Source organism: Bubalus bubalis, chromosome 6 (assembly GCF_019923935.1).
Source record: "Bubalus bubalis isolate 160015118507 breed Murrah chromosome 6, NDDB_SH_1, whole genome shotgun sequence".
NCBI lineage: Eukaryota > Metazoa > Chordata > Mammalia > Artiodactyla > Bovidae > Bubalus > Bubalus bubalis.
This window is the reverse complement of record NC_059162.1, coordinates 43149675-43163870: the sequence shown is the minus strand read 5'-3', so window position 1 is coordinate 43163870 and position 14196 is coordinate 43149675. Positions and strand designations below refer to the sequence as shown.

Below are 14196 nucleotides of genomic sequence, written 5' to 3'. Positions count from 1 at the left end.
TAGGTTAATCATAACTTTCCTTCCCAGGAGTAAGCATCCTTTAATTTCATGGCTGCATTCACCATCTGCAGAGATTTTGGAGCCCCCCAAAATAAAGTCTGACACTGTTTAGCCATCTATTTCCCATGAAGTGATGGGACCAGATGCCATGATCTTCATTTTCTGAATGTTGAGCTTTAAGCCAACTTTTTCACTCTCCTCTCTCACTTTCATCAAGAGGCTTTTTAGTTCCTCTTCACTTTCTGCCATAAGGGTGATGTCATCTGCATATCTGAGGTTATTGATATTTCTCCCAGCAATCTTGATTCCAGCTTGTGCTTCTTCCAGCCCAGCATTTCTCATGATGTACTCTGCATAGACGTTAAATAAGCAGGGTGACAATATACAGCCTTGACGTTCTCCTTTTCCTATTTGGAACCAGTCTGTTGTTCCATGTCCAGTTCTACCTGTTGCTTCCTGACCTGCATATAGGTTTCTCAAGAGGCTGGTCAGGTGGTCTGGTATTCCCATCTGTTTCAGAATTTTCCACACTTTATTGTGATCCACACAGTCAAAGGCTTTGGCATAGTCAATAAAGCAGGAACAGATGTTTTTCTGGAACTCTCTTGCTTTTTCCATGATCCAGCGGATGTTGGCAATTTGATCTCTGGTTCCCCTGCCTTTTCTAAAACCAGCTTGAACATCTGGAAGTTCACAGTTCACGTATTGCTGAAGCCTGGCTTGGAGAATTTTGAGCATTACTTTACTAGTGTGTGAGATGAGTACAATTGTACAGTAGTTTGAGCATTTTTTGGCATTGCCTTTCTTTGGGATTGGAATGAAAACTGACCTTTTCCAGTCCTGTGGCCACTGCTGAGTTTTCCAAATTTGCTGGCATATTGAGTGCAGCACTTTCACAGCATCATCTTTCAGGATTTGGAATAGCTCAACTGGAATTCCATCACCTCCACTAGCTTTGTTCGTAGTGATGCTTTCTAAGGCCCACTTGACTTTGCATTCCAGGATGGCTGGTTCTAGGTCAGTGATCACACCATCATGATTATCTTGGTCGTGAAGATCTTTTTTGTACAGTTCTTCTGTGTATTCTTGCCACCTCTTCTTAATATCTTCTGCTTCTGTTAGGTCCATACTATTTCAGTCCTTTTTTGAGCCCATCTTCGCATGAAATGTTCCCTTGGTATCTCTAATTTTCTTGAAGAGATCTCTAGTCTTTCCCATTCTGTTGTTTTCCTCTATTTCTTTGCACTGATTGCTGAGGAAGGCTTTCTTAAAGTCTCTCCTTGCTATTCTTTGGAACTCTGCATTCAGATGCTTATATCTTTCCTTTTCTCCTTTGCTTTTCACTTCTCTTCTTTTCACAGCTATTTGTAAGGCCTCCTCAGACAGTCATTTTGCTTTTTTCCATTTCTTTTCCTTCAGAATGGTCTTGATCCCTGTCTCCTGTACAATGTCATGAACCTCTGTCCATAGTTCATCAGGCTCCTGTCTATCAGATCTAGTCCCTTAAATCTATTTCTCACTTTCACTGTATAATAAGGGATTTGATTTAGGTCATACCTGAATAGTCTAGTGGTTTTCCCTACTTTCTTCAATTTAAGTCCGAATTTGGCAATAAGGAGTTCATGATCTGAGCCACAGTCAGCTCCCGGTCTTGTTTTTGCTGACTGTATAGAGTTTCTCCATCTTTGGCTGCAAAGAATATAATCAATCTGATTTCGGTGTTGACCATCTGGTGATATCCAGGTGTAGAGTCTTCTCTTGTGTTGTTGGAAGAGGGTGTTTGCTATGACCAGTGCGTTGTCTTGGCAAAACTCTATTAGTCTTTGCCCTGCTTCATTCCGTATTCCAAGGCCAAATTTGCCTGTTACCCCAGGTATTTCTTGACTTCCTACTTTTGCATTCCAGTCTCCTATAATGAAAAGGACATCTTTTTTGGGTGTTAGTTCTAAAAGGTCTTGTAAGTCTTCATAGAACCGTTCAACTTCACCTTCTTCAGCGTTACTGGTTTGGGCACAGGTTTGGATTACCGTGATACTGAATGGTTTGCCTTGGAAACGAACAGAGATCATTCTGTCATTTTTGAGATTGCATCCAAGTACTGCATTTCAGACTCTTTTGTTGACCATGATGGCTACTCCATTTTTTCTAAAGGATTCCTGCCCACTGTAGTAGATATAATGGTCATCTGAGTTAAATTCATCCATTCCAGTCCATTTTAGTTTGCTGATTCCTAGAATGTTGACGTTCACTCTTGCCATCTCCTATTTGACCACTTCCAATTTGCCTTGATTCATGGATCTAACATTCCAGGTTCCTATGCAATATTACTCTTTACAGCATTGGACCTTGCTTCTATCACCAGTCACATCCACAACTGGGTATTGTTTTTGCCTTGGCTCCATCCCTTCATTCTTTCTGGAGTTATTTCTCCACTGATCTCCAGTAGCATATTGGGCACTTACGGACCTGGGGAATTCCTCTTTCAGTATCCTATCATTTTGCCTTTTCATACTGTTCATGGGGTACTCTCAATTAAACTCTTTCTCTTGGACCTACCATCTTTATTACATATATTACATAGATTGAAAGCCACTAATTTCAATGCTGAAGCATGGACTGTAGCACAACACCAGGGTCAAGTGTAATATATAATAGGTGAGTGTTGCTAAGTCACTTCAGTCACGTCTGACTCTTTGCAATTCTACAGACTGTAGACTGCCAGGCTCCTCTGTTCATGGGATTTTCCAGGCAAGAATGCTGGAGTGCGTTGCCATTCCCTCCTCCAGGGGATCTTCCCTACCCAGGGATTGAGCCTGTGTCTCTTATGTCTCCTGCACTGGCAGATTCTTTACCAGTAGCACCACCCAGAAAGCCCAATAGAATAGGTAACTGCTTTCCAAGCTGTAGTGTATAAAAAATTCAAAAGGATGCAAGCCACGTATTTACACAATGGCTTTCTTGCAAAGTCACTTCTGGAAGTTAATCATCCTAAGAGTTTGTACATAAATCAGAAGTACTTTTGAAATCTAACAAAAAATAATAAATATTTAAAATATCCTGAACAAGTCTTCAAACAGAAAAATTATCTCCAAAGTCATTGCAGATGGTGACTGCAGCCATGAAATTAAAAGATGCTTGCTCCTTGAAAGAAAAGGTATGACCAACCTAGACAGCATATTAAAAAGCAGAGATATTACTTTGCCAACAAAGGTCTGTCTCGTCAAAGCTATGGTTTTTCCAGTAGTCATGTATGGATGTGAGAGTTGGACTATAAAGAAAGCTGAGCACCGAAGAATTGATGCTTTTGAACTGTGGTGTTAGAGAAGACTCTTGAGAGTCCTTTGGACTGCAAGGAGATCAAACCATTTATTCCTAAAGGAAATCAGTGCTGAATATTCATTGAAAGGACTGATGCTGAAGCTCAACACTTTGTGCACCTGATGCGAAGAACTGACTCATTTGAAAAGACCCTGATACTGGGAAAGATTGAAGGCAGGAGGAGAACGGGACGACAGAGGATGAGATGGTTGGATGGCGTCACCAATTCAATGAACATGAGTTTGAGCAAGCTCCAGGAGGTGGTGATGGATCAGGAAGCCTGGCACATGCTGCAGTCCATGGGGTTGCAAGAGTCGGACACTACTGTGCGACTGAACAGAACTGAGCAAGTCTTGAAACATAGAAATTATCTGTAGACAAGTTTATATGCTAAGAAACCTGCTAACATATTACTCCTCAAAAATTATCAGTATATATTAAAGCTTTTCCTAGAAAAATTATAATTTCATAATGCTGAAGCAACTTCCCCCCAAATAAATGGCACTATTCCTTTACATTACTGTTATTATTACCTTTCACGGGTTCAGTTCTGTCTTTGCCTGTGAACACTGGAGGCTTTGATATTGGAATAGGAATAGTTCTGTCTTTTGGTTTTGGTGGAGGTGGCATAATTTCAGCTTTTGGTGAAGGAGGTAGTATAGCTCCTGTTTGCTTTTCCAGATAGTTGAGAATATCTTCTTTAAGTATTCTGCCATCTTTTCCTGAGCCAATAACTTCACTCAGCTTAATCTAAAAAAAATGATACCTTTTTAATGCTAAAAATAAAACTACCTAAAAATGAATAAATCCATCATATGGTCTCTAAGTGGAATTAAATGAGCTGAAGGTAAAGTATCTCTGACCAATAAATTAGTATAAGGAAATAACACTTTCTTTACCTTAACAGAACACTATAAACTATAACATTTTCATCATCTCAATAGAATACCATAAACTACAGCTACACTGGTCATTTGTTACTTTTCTACATACTGTTCATTTACCCATGTAGTGACAATGTAATATCTACATTGTATATAGCTACTTTTGAAAATATATTTTTAAACAACTATTTCTAAATGTCTTGCATAATTCTTATTGGATTTTTTTTTTTCCTTTTCCTGAAGACTACATAAGAAGAACTGAGCATTTAAAGGAGAGTTAAACACTGTAACAAATGCAGACCAATGTTTCTGACCCTGGCTACCAGTATACACACAATGACTAAAATAATCATCCAACAAAAGCTCTCTGTAACAGCTACATCCTGCTATATTTAAAATGGATAATCAACGAAGACCTAATACATAGCTCAGAGAACTCTGCTCAATGATATGTGGAAGCCTAGATGGGAGGGAGTTTGGGGGAGAATGAATACATGTATATGTGTGGCTGGCTCCCTTTGCTGTCCACCTATATCTACCATAACATCATTAATTGGCCATACTCCAATATAAAATAAAAAGTTTAATTCAAAACAAAAAAGTCTGTCAATTAGTTTTTTCCTGATGGTTCTTTTAGAAAGATCAGGACAAAACACTGAAATGAACTTTATTGAGGCGTATTTGGAATGTGACTTCCTCAGCCCAAGTTAAGGATCAACACCTAAGTTTTATTAAGGTATTCCACAGAATAAACAATAGATGATGTAATTCCACTTTCTACTAGTCACTCATGATACTTTTTGGAAACATTTATGATCTGGCTTTATTTAATCACTTCCTATGTTTGGTTATAGAGATAAAATATTTTCACTAAATTGAAATCTGCATAAAAAGACATATAAGCTTGGATGATACCCTCCTGCATAGTGTATAATAATAATCTCTCAAGGCTACGTCCTGCTTTATTTATATTAGTGTTTCTTTAAGAATGATTTCAAAAGAATAAAGGACTTTATCACATCAAACATTTAGTTTATACCAAGTAAACTCTTTTAAACAAATAGTTTTTAGGTAATTACAAACTCTGAGTGCCACTGGTTTTAAACTCTATTTATTAATATGCCAATGTCAAAAAAAAAGGGGGGGGAGAAGAGTTGTTTTGTAATAATAAATCTGCTATTTAATTTCTAGTAATTATACAAATGCCCTAATTATATATATATATATCTTTAGAAAGACACAGGAAAGCAACATCATACATTTCTATAGGTAGTCCTTCTATATAATTTTTTAAAATGGTAAAATGTTTATAGCTTTCAAAGCAATATAGAAGATCATTATTTCATCTAATACCTTAACAATCTAGTATTCCATAATACTATTTCTATTTCTCTATTTCAACAAATCATCTTCATATCTCAACACATTTAATGGCTAATAAATTTTCATTAAAGGTGAGAACATAATTTTCCTAAGCATTTCCCTGATTTTGACCACATATGTGCCTTCTAGTTTCTGGCTATATAGAACACTTGGAAGAATATATCCTAGATGACCTTCCCCAGTGGTAGGATAACTAGCTGAAGAGATATGAACATTTTAATGACTCTTACTACATATTCCCAAAATGTAGACAATTTTTCCCACTGTAACTAAACTACTTCTCTCAAAAAGAGACAAACAAAAACCTTGCACTGTGGGGCATAGTGGAAAGAACTCAGGCTTTGGGACCAGAAAGATCTGTGCTCACATCCCCAGTTGAGCTATTTATTTGATTGTAGGCAACCCAATCAACTTCTCTTCCCTTTCTCATCTCATCAGAGAGAGGATAAGACCAGCTTGCAGAGATACTGTGAGGATTAGTTGTAACGTTATGTATGGCGTCTGGCTCAGAAGTGCTCAAACGATAGGGGCAACAATTGTTGAGGCAGTATTAATAATTGAGAGCACTGGTTTTAGAGTCATGGAGATTCACTTTGGAATCCTAGTTCTACTATTGTGTTAGCTATGTGACCTTGGACCAGTTATTTGACCTCTCCAAGTCTTATAAAAGTCTGTTATTTCACAGAGTTGTGAAGATTAAAAACAAGATGACATATGAATTATTAGCACAATGCCTAGCAGCCATCTTGCTTTGAAGATTAAGCATCAGTGACTGGCAAGTAAGAGGGAACACAAAAGACCAGCCTCCATGACTGAAGTCAATACTATGGTGTTTTCCATCTCCCTGGGATCCAGCAGACCCTTGAGACCATATCTGTGCCTGGACCATTTCCCATCCCTTCCCTGTACTGCTTCCTTTCTTCCTAGTAAAGATGATCACTCTTTCAATTAATCAATCACATGTTCCCAAACCCCTGTCTCAAGCTATGCTTCTAGGGTACCTGATCTATGACTCTAGTATTTATAAGTTATTCAATAATCAGTAGCCCTGACTTTTATTAGGCTCTCAGAAAAAACAAAAAACCCACACTTCTCACTTAATATGAATAATAAGTTCACAATTTTCTTCTCATTTCTCATAAAGACTAACCTTTTAGTAACTTGAGCTATGTTTTCTTTAATCCCAACTTGAACCAACTCATTATGGAATATCTGGGCAATTCTTCATAGATACACATGGAGACCTTCTATGTGATCTCACACTTAAATATTAAGAAAACTTACATTGTTTTCCATTGCAAGACGACGAACTGCAGGAGTTGCCAGTGTTTTCTGGCCCTTTATCTCTTGGTGTGTGTGTTCATCATGGGACACAGCAGGGGTTTCAACAACATCTTCTTCTGAATCTGGAAACAAGGTAAAATATTACTGTTTAGTAGAAAATATTAAAACAACAAGCTTGTTGTTCAGTCCTTAAGTTGTGTCCGACCCTTTGCAACCCCAGGGACTGCAGCATGCCAGCATGTCCTTCACTATCTCCCTGAGTTTGCTCAAACTCATGTCCATCAAGTCAGTGATGCCACTCAACATCTCATCCTCTGTTGCCCCCTTCTCCTTTTGTCCTCAATCTTTCCGAACATCAGGGTCTTTTACAATGAGTCAGTTCTTCACATCAGGAAGCCAAAGTATTAGAGCTTCAGCTTTAGCATCAGTCCTTCCAGTGAACGTTCAGGATTGATTTCCTTAAGGATTGACTGGTTGGATCTCCTTGCAGTCCAAGGGACTCTCAAGAGTCTTCTCCAACACCACAGTTCAAAAGCATCAATTCTTGAGCACTCAGCCTTCTTTATGGTCCATCTCTCACATCCATACATGACTACTGGAAAAACCATGGCTTTGACTAGACAGACCTTTGTCGGCAAAGCGACATCTCTGCTTTTTAATATGCTGTCTAGGTTTGTCATAGCTTTTCTTATAAAGAGCAAGCGTCTTTTAATTTCATGGCTGCAGTCACCACCTGCAAGTGATTTTGGAGCTTAGTGTCTTATATAAATAAATTTCATTTAAAATATATATTCAAAAAGTATGATAGATGAGCTACTTCAGAATGGAAAAGCACAACTTTAAAACAGAAAAACAAATAAGGGTACTAGAGTGAGTGAGAGGGGTGTACTAGTACCAGGTACTGTTTAATGATTATGATTATCTTCTATTTACATCACTTCTGTTAAAATTATGTAGCAGCTGCAAGTTAAAAAATGAGTTTCTTTCATAAATTTTAAAACACGTAAACATTTTCTTAATAAATTTCTCACATTCGTATATATGTACACTATATATACATTTGTATATATACAAACATATGTATATATAGCATGAATTAAGAATCAAATGTGAGGTAAATTACATGAATCATGTAAAATCTGTGAGAATCTTAAATGCTTTCCTAAGATAATTCAGCATTTAAAATTTTTTCTCTGCTTTGAATGCAACAAAGAATGCTGTGGAAGGTTTTATTTTCATGGCTAATACTAATTTGGTAGTTTTGTTCTCTGCTAATACTAATTTGGTAGTTTTATTCTCTAACTCTAGAGTAGTGATATAAGAAAAATAATCTTGGGCTATTAGCACGCACTTTTGCAACCAAAAAAGCTTTTGAGAGCATTTAATTGTCAAGGTTGGATGCTAGCAAATCAATACTGAGTACAGCAGAATCTCTGTGGGAATAAGGAAATTAGAGACAGCCTCTGAACATCATCAGGCAACTGAGTTATCTTTGACATTCAATTCTAAGCAAATAAATTTCCACTGCTGCAACTGTGGAAAGACATTCTATTCATTCACCCCCCCTCACTAATCTACGAACTGGCCCAGTGGAGCTCTCAAAGTTCCCCATATGGGTAAGGAAGAGAAAAAAGAAACAAACAAAAGCTTTGTATTGAACATGAAGGGTAGTAGAAAATGTGACGGGTGGAGTTCAGGACATACTGCCCCAAAATGTGCCACTCTGGTGTACTGATTATTTTGAGCTGCATGCAATTGGAAAACATCAAACGCAAGGAGAGGTTAACGGAACTCTCATTTACCTGAAGACATCCAAAAGGAACTCAACTACCATAAGCTCCCTCCCCAGAAGAGAGTCTGAGTTCTAGAGAAGATTGACTTTTATCACAGAAGTGAAGTGAAGTGAAGTCGCACAGTCGTGTCCGACTCTTTGCAACCCCATGGGCTGTAGCCCACCAGGCTCCTCAGTCCATGGGATTTTCCAGGCATGAATACTGGAGTGGGTAATTCATAACACAGACAGACAAACTTTTGTCACAAATTATCATCAGTCAGTCAGTTCAGTTGGTCAGTTGTGTCTTGCTCTTTGCGGCCCCATGGACTGCAACATGCCGGGCTTCCTTGTCCATCACCAACTCCTGGAGTTTACTCAAACTCATGTCCATTGAGTCAGTGATGCCATCCAACCATGATCAAACTATCACACCTCCCACATATTCCACGAAGAGCCCATTTATCTTTCCTAAAAATGGTTTACTCTCCCTTAAGAGGCTTCCTTCCCTCCTACTCTTTTACTTTAACTCTAAAACACTGTATTGTCCTGGCAAACATCTTTAATACTATAAACTCTATACGACACCTAACGTGTTGTTACCGCAGAATGTACAAACAGACACATCGTTAGAAATGTAGTGCCAGTGTTCTAGGTGCAGAATGGAACTGATATTCCATCTCTGCAAACAATTTTCAGTGTAATAAAGTGGTTTGGAACATGGGTTTTAGAATTAAACAGAGCTGGGATCAAATCATAGCTCTACCAATTACCAGCCATGTGGCCATGGGCAACTTAAACCTCTATGTATCTCAATGTTGCATGTGTCAACTGTGGATAATGATCTGTATGATTTAATGAGTTTACATATATATAGCACATAAGCACATAGAAAGCATTCAATCAATGATAGATGTTCAAGTTAAAGGGTGAATGCAATATAATGGCAGAAGTGAAGAAGTGAACTGAAGTTGCTCAGTTGTGTCCAACTCTTAGCGACCCCATGGACTGCAGCCTACCAGGCTCCTCCGTCCATGGGATTTTCCAGGCAAGAGTACTGGAGTGGGGTTGCCACTGCTTTAAGAAAGAGCAAAATACATAGGATTTTAAAAAATAAAACTAATGAGTCCCATTAAATGAATTGGTTTGAAAAGTTTGGGTTCAAAATGTTTTAGTTGTTTAGAGAAGTGAGGAGTAATCTTACCTTTTAAAATAGAGGTTAGAGAAAGCCAAGTTAGCTATAAGGAGAACTCACAGCAATAGTCTAAAAATTGAGTTTATAGTAGACAGCACACTGAGGCATGAATCAGCTTTGATATAATCTTGATAATATTAAGTAACTAAATCATCAATTTGTAATTGTTAAGAGTATATGCTTTTTAAATATCACAGATACAAGTTGGCATAAGTGAGTCTGGTGAGGTCTCTTCAAGTAGAGGTCTGTCTACAGCCAAAGCACTCATAAATAGGACTTGGAGGTCACAAATACATTTTTCCTTATCAAAATTATCATGATACCCTAATCTTAAAAAGCAGGTTGAAACACCATGTTACAAAAGATAGTACCATAGAATATTATTTAAACAAGCATTAAGATAGGATTTTGTGTCCAATATTACTACTAAGATTTCTACACTTGATCCCTTGCACTCTAGATGCAATTATTTTCTACTTGAAAAATGTACAAAATATATGTTATACTCCTAAAAAACTTTTCATTAGGTAATTTTCTTACTCATAGTATAACTGGTTTTCTCGGCACTAGAACAGGGAATAATACAAACAAATTCAGTATTACTACAATTTTTTTTTTTTGGCTGTGCTGGGTTCTAGCTGTGGCATGTGGGATCTAGTTCCCCAAACAGGGAGTAAACTTGGGCCCCTGCATTGGGAGCATGAAGTGTTAGCCATTGGACCACTAGGGAATGAATACCTTACTATAAATTCTTGTTTAAGACAAGGTACATGAGATATTTAGAAACCTTTTCCATTTCCATAATTTAAAAAGAGGCATATATAAATTTCTTAAAAAACAATCCACTATTCTATAGGCTCACTTATTTGATATATAGGATTATGCTTCATAGTTTTACAATATTCATATTGTACATATTCTTACAATAAAATATTCTTCATATTCTAACAATAAAAGATTTAATACAAATTATAAAAAATATAAATACAAAAGCAAAAAGGTACACACAGAAAATAAAACTAGCATGCAAGACAATTATTCAGAATGCACTATGAATAGCAAATGAAATAGTTAGCAATGATCATTTTTCTATGAGGAAAATTACCAGATAATTTTTACTCTTGCAATCTATCCAATCCCGTTAAGTTTTTATAAATAACACATTGCACATTCAAAAAATATAAAATTTGTTGAGTGTTTAAATACATATATATCCATAATCATCACTGCAATCAAGTCAATGGATGTATCTATCACCCCTCAGAGTTTCCTTGTATGCCTTAGTAATTCTTCCTTCTCAAACCTTCCCCCCTCCCCACTCTATCAGCAGGCAACCACTAATTAGTTTGCTGTCATTATAGATTAGTCTGGATTTTCTAAAATTTTATTAATCTCCAAAATATATAAGCAACTCATGCAGCTCAATATAAAAAAACAACCCAATCAAGAAATGGGCAGAAGACCTAAACAGATATTTCTCCAAAGATGCACAGATGGCCAACAAACCCATGTAAAGATGCTCAACATCACTCGTTATTAGAGAAATGCAAATCAAAACTACAATGAGATATTACCTCATACCGGTTATAATGGCCATCATCAAAAAAATCTATAAACAATAAATGCTGGGGAGGATGTGGAGAAAAGAGAATCCTCTTGCGTTGTTGGTGGGAATGTAAATTGATATCATCACTATGGAGAACAATATGGAGGTTTCTTATTAACTAAAATTAAAACTACCATATGACCCAGAAATCCCACTACTGGGCATATACCATAATTCAAAAAGACACACGTCTCCCAGCATTCATTGCAACACTATTTACAACAGCCTGGACATGGAAGCAGCCTAAATGTCTATCAACAGATGAATGGATAAACAAGATGTGGTACATATATATAATGGAATAATATTATTCAGTCATAAAAAGGATCAAACTTGGGTAATTCGTAGTGATGTGGATGAACCTTCAGTTTGTCATACGGAGTGAATAAGTCAGAAAGAGAAAAATAAATACCATATGTTAATGCATATGTATGGAATCTAGAAAAATGGTACTGATGAACCTATTTGCAGGGCAGGAATCCAGATGCAGATGTAGAGAACAGACTTGTGGACACAGGGGAGGAAGGAGAAGGACAGATGAATCGAGAAGCTACCATTGATATATGTATACACTACCTTGTGTAAAATAGCTAGCCAGTATGAAGCTACTATATGGCACAAGGAACTCAGCTTGGTAATCTGTGATGATGACCTAAAGGGGAAGGATGGGGTGGAGGGATGGGAGGGAGGGGTAAGGATGGGGGTGGAGGGGTGGGAGGGAGGGGATATATGTCCACATATAGCTAATTTACTTCATGGTATAGCAGAAACTAACACAACATTGTAAAGCAATTATACTCCAATTAAAAACTAAATTAATATACATAGAATCATATAGCATGTTCTCTTTATTTCTGGTTTCTTTGACTCAGAATAATTTTTCAAGATTCATCCATGTCATACACGAAATTAACTTCTGTAAAAAAGTTATTTAGAAAAAATATACCCCTCGCCTGAAAAAGTTTTTGATTTTATAATTTGCTATATCAAGACTTACTAAGTTGGATTTCACTGGGGATACCAAAAGAAACTTTAAAAATAAAAGCAATCAATAAAACCCCCCTCAAATCCCAATTGCTCACTTGTTCATACACAGTCATCCCTGGGAATCCACAGGCTCTAGATTCATGGATTCAACCAACTGTTGATTGAAAATATACAGAAAAAAAATTCCAGACAGTTCCAAACAGCAAATCTGAATTTGCTGAATGCCAGCAACTATTTACATAGTATTTACACTGTATTAGGTATTACAGGTAATCTAGAGATGATTTAAAATATAGGCTATATGCAAATACTACAGCATTTCATATAAGGGAGATGGGCATCTGCAGATTTTGGTATCTGTTTGTGTGCGTATGTGTCTTGAACCAATCCTTTGCAAATACCAAGAGACTACTATAATCTGCTTTTGTGGATGGCCGAGATAGATACCTAACCTGGTCTACAGCACCTGATTGGTTATTCTAACTTACTGACATCCACAGTAATGTTTAGCATCTTTGCTTGTTTCAGTTTATGTCAAGAATATAATTCTTTCCTTTTAAGGTCTTTAACTGAATGATTTAAAAAAGAACCTATATCTATTATCTTGTTGACGTATCAAAATAATTCTGTACTTATTTCAGGTAATTAAAAAAAATTATTTGCTTATTTCTGGCTGTGTTGGGTCTTCCCTGCTATGCAGGCTTTTCTCTAGTTGCAGCAACCGGGAGCTACTCTCTAGTTGTGGTGTGCGGGTTTCTCATTGCAGTGGCTTCTCTTGTTGCTGAGCACAGGCTCAACAGTTGTGGTGCATGAGGCTAGTTGCTCCGCAGCATGTGGGATCTTCCCAATCACGGATTGAACCCGTGTCTCCTGCATTGGCAGGTGGATTCTTTACCGCTGAGACAACAGGGAAGCCCCTATTTCAGGTAATTTTTAAAGATAAAGTCTTTCTTGTTTTTAATATTTCTAAATCATGCCTTTCAATAGAAATCTGAAATCAAGACAATAAGAAACACCCCTAGAACCCAGATCATGGTCTCTTATTCATTGACATTAAAAGAACAAGAGCTCCTGAAGGAAGAGATGATTCCGGGTCTAGGCAGGAAAAGTACAAGATGATGCCAAAAGCAAGGAAGTTTTTGAAAATTAACAAGGTCGTGTTAAAAGAACACACATCAACCACCTTGAAATGGTCACCACTATTAATAATTAGAAATCAAATAAATAATAAGAAAGCTTCAAGAAGTTTTGGATGCAACATGTTATAGTGGAAAATATTCTGGACAAAAACTCAGGACATCTGAGTTCTAAATTTGGCTTTATGACTGCCATGGGCAAATCACCCAACGCTGAACTTGTTAAACTGGATTACCCCATGAATAAGAATAAATAAAACATTAAGCGTGAAACATTTTCTAAACTGTGAAGTGTGCCTATGACATTAGTTATATTATTGTACAGACTGAAGGACTGAGTCAGCCAACCACTGTAGTTCAGACTCCTTCTAAACTTCCCAACTTCACTATACTGAATGGGCTTCATCTCAGCACTTCCAGAGAGATTGCTGGCTTAGGTTTGCATCACAGAATTATGGTCCCCCCTGCCCCTCCTCCACATCAAAGCTTCCTAGATGACATAACCTTGGTATATCACACCAATGCCAAACGGAACTTCTGATGTAGAGGGTCAGCTATTTGTTAGCATAGCGACAGCGCACAGCTTTAATTTTCCTATAACATTCTCATAATGAATTCCCTGTTGTCAGAAC

General features: G+C 37.3%; 1 protein-coding gene across 2 annotated transcripts in view; it reads right to left on the bottom strand.

Moving 5' to 3' along the window:
* The window catches only part of DBT (dihydrolipoamide branched chain transacylase E2), a 46793-nt gene that overhangs the window by 18797 nt on the left and 13800 nt on the right, over positions 1-14196 (bottom strand). For both annotated transcript variants that reach the window (XM_025288208.3, XM_006049795.4), the window contains exons 5-6: positions 6870-6991; positions 3852-4068 (exon numbers count right to left, since the gene is read on the bottom strand). In XM_025288208.3, coding sequence (XP_025143993.2) covers positions 3852-4068; positions 6870-6991 — 339 coding nt within the window. The remainder of the gene's footprint in view (positions 1-3851; positions 4069-6869; positions 6992-14196) is intronic.